This window comes from Anopheles nili, chromosome 2, assembly GCF_943737925.1.
Source record: "Anopheles nili chromosome 2, idAnoNiliSN_F5_01, whole genome shotgun sequence".
NCBI classification, from domain to species: Eukaryota; Metazoa; Arthropoda; class Insecta; order Diptera; family Culicidae; genus Anopheles; species Anopheles nili.
Genome location: NC_071291.1, coordinates 12,160,939 through 12,172,892, shown reverse-complemented (window position 1 = coordinate 12,172,892; position 11,954 = coordinate 12,160,939). Strand labels below are relative to the sequence as shown.

General features: G+C 50.2%; 1 protein-coding gene across 1 annotated transcript; it reads left to right on the top strand.

The window, feature by feature from the left end:
- Positions 1-2,348: 2,348 nt before the first annotated feature.
- LOC128721123 (ATP-binding cassette sub-family C member 4-like) lies at positions 2,349-10,947 on the top strand. Its single transcript, XM_053814845.1, has 6 exons — positions 2,349-2,651; positions 5,540-5,707; positions 5,798-7,891; positions 8,368-8,520; positions 8,598-9,878; positions 9,954-10,947. Exons 1-6 carry the CDS (start codon positions 2,467-2,469, stop codon positions 10,219-10,221), a joined length of 4,149 nt encoding a protein of 1,382 aa, XP_053670820.1. The 5' UTR covers positions 2,349-2,466; the 3' UTR covers positions 10,222-10,947.
- The last annotated feature ends 1,007 nt before the right edge of the window (positions 10,948-11,954 follow it).

Here is an 11,954-nt window from a genome sequence, read left to right as displayed (position 1 = left end):
AACAAGACGTGAACCGGATGGCACTTTTGACAGCTAGCACGTTGTTTGTTTGTTTACAGTTTGCATTCGCTACCGCCGGCGAATTGCAGCTTGACGGTGAATTTAGTTCCACAGTTTTACGGGCACGGTGACTCCAATCGGATAGGAAATCGCGCGAATGCGTCATGACGATTGTTCGAACCGCGTGTTGTGATTACCGCACAAACGGGCCGCAGATGACGAGGTGACTTTTGGTGCGATGGACGAACCGTCGATTGTGGCGCTATTTTTAACACACCGTCTTCTCTTTGTGTGTTTCGTGGTCACCCCAGGGTAGGATAATGGTCATGGGGGGTGTGTGCCAACCATTGAAGGCCATTGCCGAACGTTGGCTTGCGGTTGGGTGTGTGTGTGTACGTTTCTGAAGCACAAAAAACAGCGAACTAAACCCCATGATAGCGATTCACCCAGCTCATCAAGAGACAGGGGTTTATTTTTTGGAGGATGACTACCCCCGAATATTCCCGCTCAAATCCTTATCATGTAGATTCGTTTGGTTCATCGTCGGGTTTAACGCGTCGTGTAACGGACACGCGCCCAAGCGTGCGAGTATGACGTGCTCCGGTGCCTTATCGCATCCTTATTAGTGAGCAGAGTGGCATGAAAGCGCGGGAAGCTGTGATTTTTTTCCACTCCGCTTATCTATCCACCGCTTCGAATGCTTGCTGCTCGACCTCAGTGAAGGAGAAAAATGCATCCAGCAGTGTAGGATTAGGTGGCTGAGAGCCCTCAAGGGCTGATAAGACAGTGTTGCAGCCCGAACCGTTAAAAAGACCGTTTTGTGAGTCGCGTGTGTGTGTGCAATGGACGTGAGAAGGCGGATGGCAATGGAGCCGAGAGGGTGGATAAATTACAACCCCGTTCTCGATGCACATAACTGCATCGTCATGCCGTTTCGATCGATGTTACACGAGTGGTCGAGCCGTTATAAGGGTGCGAGTTATCCCCTCCGTGCGGAACGAAGCGGTTCAAATATTTGCGACTTGTGCACCGTTTGTGGCCATAGTGTTGACATAATGATAAGCCGCGCAAAAAAAAATACCCCGAGGACATGCCATTCATTTGCAAAACGTTCATAAACGTGAGACTGCAAACGAGAAACCCAGTGGGTGGGAATAATAGAAAAAAGATCGCCCTTAAAGGTGTAATTATACGTTTCGTTCCCAAAACGTGTACATCGCAGTAGCCATTGGCTCTCGTTGCGATGTGTCGTCTTATCGGAACCTTTGATTTGGGCTGTTTCCGTCCGTTTTAAGGCAACCAAAGGGGTGGTTCCTTTTTTGTAGACCCTGCTCGTAGACAGAGGGCACGTCCTCGAAGCCGTCAAAATTTGATCTATTTCCCGCTCGTTATCTTCACTGCCCGTCGCGCCGTTCGCAATAACATACGCCGGTAGACCAAGCGTTTCAGCGAAAAACGACGCCACCCGGTTGGCAAGATCGCTCATTTTAGATGCGGTGAAATATCCAGTTGTGATATGAGGCGTTTCATTTCCCGGTCGCCTGTCTGGGGCATTCCTTCTGGTTGCTCTTATCAGAACTGCTGACATAACACGAACCCAAAACCGTTATCATCGGTGCAGCACCGCGGTGTGTCCCGGTGTTGGCGAAAGGTAAACTCACGTGGAGCAAATAACAAACAAACCCGCACTATGGGACGTGTGAAGGACAGCCAGATCGTGAATGGAGTAGGTTTGATCGCACGCGCGCACGAGAGAGAGAGAAATACCTCTCCGTTTAACGATTTATGGAGATTAGCGCGGGTGTTAGCAGATAATTAATGACGCACTTAATGACGCCGCCGCCGTGTCGGTTTAGTGCATCGCTTTAAAGATGATGAACGGTACCGAGTGGTGCCCGGAAATGAGTATGCATTTAGCAGCCCCCAAGTAAGGGCTGTGTGCGTGCGTGTGTGTGTATGTGGCTATTTGGCCGAGAATCGGTCGTCCGATAAGACGTCGTCTCGGCGCCAAAGGTGTCATTTGAATGCTTCTAGCAACTCGCGCTGGTTGCATTTCATTTGGTTGCTTCCTTCCCGGGTCTAGGTGTATTAGGTGTAACTTGCCCTAGAAAGGAAGTGCCTTTAAACGAGTCTCATTTTCGAATACGTTGGCAGCACATCTTCCCACAGAATTATGCGACAAATCAGCACCATCGTAAAGTGATCTGTGAGGCTTGTTTTTGGGTGTGATCGCTTGTGATCGTAAAGTGTGTGTGTGTGTGCAAACGAAAAAAAAAAAAAACCCCCCACCGACCTGTGTTCATGTGTGCGTTGCGTGCCGGTGAATGTGTGTGCCAAAATCGTGCTATGAGTACATTGTTACCAACTGACGACCTCCGGAAAAGCTGCACAGAATACGTGTGAAAAATAAAACACGAAAACCCACCCCCACCGTCCACCGACAAAGCTTCCACCGCCCCGGCGACGATGGAGGCGATCACGCGAAAGTTACCACCGAATCCGCGCCAAAACGCAAACATCCTGTCCACGCTCACCTTCTGGTGGACGATCGATCTGTTCCGGAAGGGGTACAGCAAGGTGCTCGAGCTGCAGGACCTCTTCCGACCGCTCGATGTCGACCGATCGGATGTGCTCGGTGATCGGTTGGAGAAGTAAGTACGGCATCTGGCATTATAAACCCCATCAGGAAGTCCTCAGCGTCATCAGAATTTATTCAACACCCCATTTAAATGGGTTGCCCATTTGGATAGGGTTTGCAAATCTATTAAACCTCGTGAAAGCCATCGAACGCGATCGAGCGTGAAATTCTCCACGCCAACGTCAACGTCTTCAAGCTTCTGGACAGTATCTCGGACAAATCCCTGCGAACGCCACCCCGTTTGTCAGAGGATGGTTTTTGGTGGGGTACATTAGCGCTAACAGTGAGTCAGCAGTTTCGAAGCACAATTCACAGAACCACCAGTTGAAGATCGCACCAAAGATGAGATGGCTCGTTGTGGACCGGTTTTTTTTTTGGGGGGGGAGACTGCTTGAAACTGAAGCTCAGATTTTGCGCTACTCGCTATATCCCATTCTCAGAGGTCTTTGGAATGTACACTCCCTATTTTGCAACGTGTTGGCGTTTCCCTATTGTACTTCTGTCGGTTTTCTGGATTTTGTCTGTGTGTTTTTTTATTCTTACGAGCGATTGGAATTTTGAATCGACGATCGACAATCGTTCGCGATCATATGCCCCTGTCTTTACACCGTCTTTAATCAACGCTACACACCCTTGAGGCTATTAAAGATACTACCCCGGTACCCAGGTTTTCTTTACCACCAGAACTTTGTAGTGGCATCGTAAAGTAACCCATCAAAAACGTGGCATATTGAAACCAACCCAGCGGGTGGCTTGATTGCTGGCGCCCGACCGCAATAGAATAAATGGAGCACCCGTCCCAACCACCCACTAACACACACACACGTATAGGGGGGGGGGTTGAAGATAATACAAATTGAACTTTATTGAAACTAATTGACCGGCGTCACGCGTATCACTTTGTGCGGTGGCCGTGAAGAAAATTGCGCTCAAAGTGAAAACCCGCCAACTGATATACGCCGGCGAGTGAGTGTATTATATGTATTCGCGCGTCCATGCCCCTCAGAACAATTGTGCGGCTGGCAATCGATTGGCTGGCCGCTGGTGGTTGTGAGAAAAAAAAAATGAACCATGAAGCCGGTCTATAACGTCATCGAATAAATAGGGGTCACGCTGATGATCGTATCGCTTCTGGCCGTCGTATCGATTCGCACTCGATCGATGATGCCATTGCGCTAGTAATTGAAAACGATGCGAACTGCTGTATAGCAAGGTCTTTTGGGGAGGAAATTGTTGCGAAAATTGTGACACTTGTTAGAACGATGTATTTGAAACGTTTGTGAAGGTTTTTCAGGAATTGCTCCTACGGCTCATTTGTTACTTATTTTGATCAAGTCATACTTTGAAGCTGTCGTAGGTGGAGGGCTCGATAGCCGAAAGCGTTAGCGTGACAAACACCCGATGAGGTTAGGGTTCAAATCTCGATTGAGCCCCTCTTTCCCGTAAGAATTATTTCAAGCCTTTAACAAAGGTGTAAAGCCTGTTTTTGACTTGATCGTACAGCGATTAGTTGAGCTGTTATAAGAATATACTTTGCAAAAAGAAAAGCAATCCTAAATCAACTAAACATTTTTCATTCGTTCCCTCGGTGTGCAAATCGAAACCAAATCGCACTTGCATACGCAAAAAATGCACACAACTTCAACAATGTGTTTTTTTCCCTCGTGCTCAGCAAATGCTTAAAACGACTCTCTGCACAACCTTCAGCCTCGCACAACAAACGACCCTTTAATTGGTTGCCCATCCCATGGTTGGTATTTTTACCCACCAAAACCGACCACGACTTTGGCGGGAAGGTGGATGGGACTCGTAGGGCTCAATATTGACTGTTTGCCGACGTACGTACGTCTCTCTGCCTGCTCACGGTTGCGTGACAAAGCTGGATGTGGTTTCCGCGGTTTTTCCCTGCCCGCACACGATCGCATCCTCCAGTCTCTTCAGCCTCGCCAGCTTCAACATCGTCAGAACCGGCCGCAGCAGTAGCAGCACCAGCAGTCGAGCTTAAAGTTGCTGCATCATCGCTCATCACCACTCGCCACATTCCCCCATGACGGAATGGCCCACAAAGTGCCGATCGACCTCATCTTCTTGTTTGCTTGTTGATGGCGAGCCCCACACAGATCGCTTCCAACATCCCCATATTCATCATCCCTCTGGCACGGGGTGGTTTGCCATAATTCTTCGTGTCATTCTCTCGCCGGCACGGCGTCACACCACAAGTGGCACGATAAGGGAAGTGGAGTGGAGCACAACGCACACACACACACGGACCCGGACGTCATCGTTATTACGCAATGCAGTGTTGGGTGCAGAGATTTCGCAATGTGGTTAATGTTGTTCTGATGGCAACTCGCTTTTTACTGACCCGAGATGGAGGGAAAATGCGTGCCATATCTGCTTTATAAGTTCATTATTTTCCAACATCATTTACACGTACACTGATTATTGTCCCCTTTTCTTTGTGTGGTGCTCTTTGTTTGGCGGAAGCTTTTCTAATTCGTTTTTCCGTTGTCAGAGAGGGGTTTTGATCGAGTTTTTTTTTTGCGTTCGATGATGATGATGATGATGATGGAAAGAAGATCTAAATTGACCCTTTTTGAAGTTGGAATTGTTCACTCATTCTATTTGATATCAACTTGCACTGGTCAGTGAAACCACACCGGTTGCTTTTAAAAGCTGCATTTAAAAAAATGTACGAAATAATACTCTTTGGGCCAGTTTTCTATCGTGATAATTAAGCCCCTGCTCGCAACCCATGAAAGTTGTCAAATAGCACAAAAAAAGATGACAAAAAGATCGCTTTTTTTAAGGTCCATCAATACCATCAATTATCAAGTTCCCTCTTTTCCCTGAATTCCTAAATTCATTCGCATCACGCAATTCAATTCCCTTTTTTTCCAGAAAATGGTTCGAACAGCAAGCCGGCCCCGGTCGACCATCCCTCGTGAAGGCCATCTTCAAAACGTTCTGGCGCGAATACGGCGTCCTCGGGCTCATCACCATCATCAACGACATCTTCATCCGCCTGGCTCAACCCATCTTTCTCGGCTGGCTGTTGCTCTACTTCCGGTAGGTACTCCCGCGCACCCCACCCCAGCCAGTTCCTTTCCAGCCAGGGAAAAGAGGCTCACCTTTTTCCCTCATTTCACACCCCAACAGCAAGGACTCGGAAGTGACGCGCGAAAGCGCCTTCATCTACGCGACCGCAATCGTGCTGCTGAACGCGCTGAGCGTCATCACGATCAACCAGTACGTGCTGGGAAGCTTCCAAAATGGCATGAAAGTGCGCATCGCCGTCTGCAGCGTGATCTACCGGAAAGCTCTCCGTCTGTCGCGTACCGCCCTCGGTGATACGGCCCCCGGAAAGGTGGTCAATCTGCTGTCGAACGACGTCAACCGGTTCGACATCGTGTCCGTGTTTCTGCACTCCATGTGGTCCGCACCGCTGCTCGCGATCGTGATCGGTGTGCTGCTGTACATCGAGATCGGTGCTGCGGGACTGATCGGTATGGTGGTGATCTTCATCGTTACCCCGATTCAATCGTACACCGGGAAGCTGACGTCTCGGTTCCGCCTGCAAACGGCACTCCGGACGGACGAACGCATCCGGTTGATGGACGAGATCATCTCCGGTATTCAGGTGATCAAGCTGTACGCCTGGGAGCGCCCATTCGCGAAGCTCATCCGTCACGCGCGGCAGCTCGAGCTGCGGATCGTGCGCAAGAGTGCTTATGTGCGTGGGCTTTACATGACGTTTTTGCTGTTCACAACGCGCACGGCCGTGTTTTGTACGATGATGGCGATGGCCCTGCTCGGGGACGAATTAACCGCAGCCCGGGTGTTCGTTGTTGCGACATACTTTGGCATTCTGGCGAACACGATGTCGGCGATGTTTGTGCGCGGGATCGCTGAGATTGCGGAAGCGATGGTGGCGATGCGACGGTTGGAGCGATTCTTGGAGTATGAAGAGCGGGAAGTTGACGCACTTCCGGGTGCTCCGGGCGGAAAAGCCCGGTTGTTGGCGGAATTTGGGTTGAATGGTGCGTCAGGAGATGCGCCGGAAAAGCAGCGATTGATTGAAGCCGACAGTCAACAGCTTCCCGCGACGGTGGCCGTTTCGTTGCGCGGTGTAACAGCCAGCTGGGGTGCTGTCCGGCGTCCGGAAGATCCGGCGGGTGTGACAGCGTCAAAAAAAGAGAAACAATCGAATGGTGGAACAGCGCTCGATCACGAGGAACCGAGTGTACCGGTTGGAGCGACACTCGCGAACGTAAACGTTGACTTCCGGAAGGGTCAACTGATCGGTGTGATCGGTCCGGTTGGTGCGGGAAAATCTTCCCTACTGCAGGCGATCCTTCGTGAGCTTCCGCTCGAATCGGGTAGCGTCGTAGCGCAAGGCCGGTTGACGTACGCAAGCCAAGAACCGTGGGTGTTTTCGGGCACCGTCCGGCAGAACATCCTTTTTGGGCAGCCGATGGAGAAAGACCGGTATGAAGCGGTCGTGCGCGCGTGTGCCCTCGTTACGGATTTCGAGCAACTCCCGGATGGTGACAGGACGATGATTGGGGAGCGTGGGGCGGCCTTATCCGGGGGGCAGAAAGCTCGCATCAGCTTGGCACGGGCCGTGTACCGACGAGCGGATGTGTTTCTGCTCGATGATCCGCTTAGCGCTGTTGATGCGCACGTTGGAAGGCATCTGTTTGACCTTTGTCTAGGACCTCACGGGAGGTTAGGAACGTTACGAGCGACACGCATCCTTGTCACGCACCAGGTGCACTTTCTCAAGGAAGCCGATTGGGTGGTGGTGTTGAACGAGGGTCGCGTACAAGCGCAAGGAACTCCGCAGGACCTCGCGAACAGTGGTATCGACTTTGTGGAGTTGGTCGAACGGAAGAAGGGTGGATCGGATGGGGGTGTTGACGGGGACGAAGGCATCGGGGATGGAGGTGGAGGTGATACCGACGCCGGGGATAAACGTAGCCGACGGGATTCACGATCATCCGCCCGATCGACAGGATCATCGTCTCACGCGGACCTCACCGAGGAGGAGTTGAAGCGAACGGAACGTGAGACGGCAGCGGATGCACCGGTTCAGAGCAACATGGAAGGAACGTCTCGTGGAATGGTGCAGGGATCGTTGTTGCTGAGCTACCTGCGAAGTGGAGCCAACACGCTCATCATCGGCTGGTTGCTGGTGTTGTTCCTAGCGACTCAGCTCGCGGCCAGTGGAGCTGATTATTGGGTCGCCGTTTGGTAAGTTGATTGGTTTTGTTGTGGTCAATGTGCGAGCTGGTCTTGTTTTCCAACATCTATGCAGAGGCGTGAGACTAGTTTTGACTTTTGTGGACATTTATGGGCCAAATGAAAGCCTTCTGATGCTCGCAATTAGATCGTTGCACTTGATTTGCTAACTGAAAGATGAGCCTTTTGTAATGTGTTATCCTTCTTAATGTCCTGTTATTCATGAACCTTTATGTCCCTGTTTGCTTCCTATTTCTACCTTTAAGAGATGTTGCACTAATTTTGGCAATCTCGAACCTCTATGCACCTGTATTGGAGTGTTTTATGATTTCTATATGTTAAATACACATCCTTGCGTATTTTTTTCACAATAGTCTCCAATCTCCGTAATCGAATGCCTTTCCTTATCCCATTAAACTAATTTCACACCTTATGTATGTGAGGAATACCTTGCAAAAGAACTAACACCCTTCGACGCTTTTTTCCAGGACCTCACAGGAAGAACAACGACTATTCCGGGCAGCCCACCAAAACACCACGGACGTCCCTACCGACGAACAAGACCCCCTTCTCAGCACGGAGCTCTGTATGGCCATCCACGGTGCGCTCGTTGGCAGCATCTTCCTCTTCGCCATCTCAAGGTACCTGATGAAACATCGATCGCACCCAAAAATCATACTCACGCTAACCCTCGAACCCATCATCTCTTGTGCTACAGATCGATCAGCTTCTACCAAACATCCGTACGCGCTTCGCAAAACCTTCACGACGCGATGTTCTCCGGATGCGTCTCCACGACGATGCGCTTCTACGACACGAATCCCTCCGGCCGCATCCTGAACCGCTTCTCAAAGGACATGGGCTCCGTGGACGAGCTGCTCCCGAAAGCGATGCTCGACGCCTCCCAAATCATCCTCAGCCTTTGCGGTACACTCGTCGTGACCGTGCTGATGAACCCACTGTTCCTGATCCCACTCGGTGGGCTTGGCATCGTTTTCTGGTTCGTGCGCCGGATCTACCTCAAAACGTCGAAAAACATCAAACGCCTCGAAGGCATCACACGATCACCGGTCTTTTCGCATCTCGCCGCATCCCTAGCCGGGTTGCCAACGATCCGTGCGTTCGGTGCCCAAACCGAGCTGATCCGCGAGTTCGACGCTCATCAGGACATCCACACGGCCTCGTTCTACATGTTTATTACGGCCGCTTCAGCGTTTGGGTTCGCGCTCGATCTGCTCTGCCTGATCTTCGTGTTTATTGTCGTGTTTAGCTTTCTCGTGCTCGAACAGGACACGTTCGGTGATCGCGTTGGGTTAGCGATCACACAATCGATGGCCCTGACCGGGATGATGCAGTGGGGCATCCGGCAAAGCGCGGAGGTGGCCAATTTCATGATGTCCGTCGAGCGGTTGCTCGAGTATCGTGATCTTACGCCGGAACTGCAACCCGATCGACCGAGGGCGCTGAATGCGGGGTGGCCAGAAGCGGGCCGGATCGAGTTCCGTTCGGTAACGTACCGATATTTCGAAGGTGCACCGGCTGTGTTGCGAGATTTGTCGTTTGTGATACGCTCACGGGAGAAGGTAGGGATTGTGGGTCGAACTGGGGCCGGCAAATCGTCCTTAATTGGGGCGCTGTTCCGGCTAGCGCTGGTGGAAGGTGAGATCGTGCTGGATGGGGTGGATACGGCGGATATTACGCTGGAGCAGTTGCGCTCGAAGGTGTCCATCATCCCGCAGGATCCGGTGCTGTTTTCCGGCACGTTACGCCGCAATTTGGACCCCTTCGAGGACTACCCGGATGTGGAGTTGTGGGGTGCATTGGAGCAGGTCGAGCTGAAGGAACTCGCCAACACACCGGCCGGGCTGCAGATGGCCGTTGCTGCTGGTGGATCAAACTTTAGCGTCGGCCAGCGACAGTTGATTTGTTTGGCGCGTGCAATCCTGCGGAAAAACTGCGTACTTGTGCTGGATGAAGCCACCGCAAACGTCGATCCAACGTAAGTATTAACATCCGAAGGGGATGGTTTTTTTTTTATCACGAGCTAACCTCAAATTTTGCCCACTGTTTTCAGCACCGATCGATTGATTCAGGACACGATACGCGTGAAGTTTGCCGATTGTACCGTGCTGACGATCGCACACAGACTCAACACGATCATGGACTCCGACCGGGTGCTGGTGATGGACGCTGGTCAGGCTGTTGAGCTGGGAACGCCTCACGAGCTGCTGCAGCTGCCGATTAGCATCTTCCGCGATATGGTGCTGGCGACGGGACCGACGGAATCGGAACGCTTGCAGCAGATTGCGCTGCTTAAGCACGAACAAACGCAGCAGCAGTGATCGCAGCGTGTCCTTAAACCGGTGTACCAGTAGGGGGGTCGACTTTTTAGTGCTCCCAAACGATAGCGCAATCTCTTCTTGAATGTTAAAGAAAATGCCTCGACAGCATGTCGACGGAGTAGAACCGTGAAAGGACCCTTTTCCCATTAGTTAGACTGCAGCAACACGCGCATTGTTACGGAGGGCATATTTTAATTAACTGCATCGTTGGCGATTATTGTCGCGATTGTCCAGTGTTTGTTGGTAGGTAGGTGGGTAGTTTTTTGTGTGCGTGTGTGTGTGTGTTAGAATGTCGGTGTACAGGAGGCTAGGATGTCGCTTTTAGCTAGTTTAGGATTTCCCTTCGATGGTGTATACCATTAAGGGCGATAGAGAAACAAAATCGAACAAACGTAGTTTTATGAGATATATATATTTTATACATGGTACTGCCGTACCGTACACTATACATATTTTAAAAAAACAAATACAGCGTGATAGCACGAACGACGAACAGCTGATGCGGTGGGTGGTGCTTTGTTTTCATTTCGAACGGGAAGGGTCGCTTTTGGTTGCGGAAAAAAAACGAGAAGCCACCTGCTAACGAATGTGCATGCTGCACTGGTGCATGCAAACTGCAGATACCAGGCGAGCGACACGGCACAGTGGATTCGTAACGAGATATCACATGGTTTTGGTTGCATATTTTAATTACTGTATTTGATGCGAAAATAAAGTTAAATAATAATCAAAACACATTTTCGTTCGATTATTAAAATATTGAGAAAAACGCATTTGAAACGTACGTATAAAATACGCATTAAAAGTAATTATGAATTGGCATTAAAAAACACGATAATAGTATGACGAGTCACGCCACACCATACGCCCAGTGTGCGCGGCAAACGACGCGATCCAAAAACAGAAAATACCATTCTCGCATCAAACACGCTATTTGGAACGAATGTACCGCAGCCGTACCAGGAGAACATGCGAATAGCAGGTTGCTACCACGCGCGTGTTCCGTCTCGCTTGTGCACGCGGTCAATCGGCACCCCCATCGATGGACCCGAGGGACGCACGAAGTTCGCCCGATGAGCGGCGTCAATTTAATCCCCACGCGCAGCTGCGCATGTGTGCGGCATCGATGGGGCGAGAGCGTACGATGCAAAGTAGGCGGAGCTAACGGCGCGCGTGTACCACGTGGTCTTGCTGTTACCTCCTTTGTGCATGCTACCCGGGTATTAAGACGCGAACGCCGTACAAAGTATAGCGTAGCGGCGCACTTGCGACAGAAAAGGTTTTCCTGAGGCTGTGGTTTCTACTACGTGAATTATTCGTGTGACAAAAATTATATTATTTAGGATGTTGGACCAAAAATGTTTTCAAAATTAACCAAAATTGCTCTTTCCGTGCATAACTGATATTAATTTACGCCGCTGGTTGTGTAAATCACGTGAAAAGTCAGTTTTAAGCTACTTTACTACGCAAAGTGTATGTAAAATGCAAGTGAACATCTTTTTTGAGTAATGAATAATTTCCTGATCATAATAAGATCAAATTCGGCATAATTTACAGTAAAACCACGTCCAAAAATCCATATTGTAACATAATTGTTACGTTAGTAATATAATATTTGGTCACATGCAGTGCTCATGAGTAGAACACTGCCTTATCGCCGAACCGGTTTGCCTGGTCGCCACAAGTGTTACCTGCTACTCGCATGCTCTCCTGTTACTTTTGGGACTTGCGTT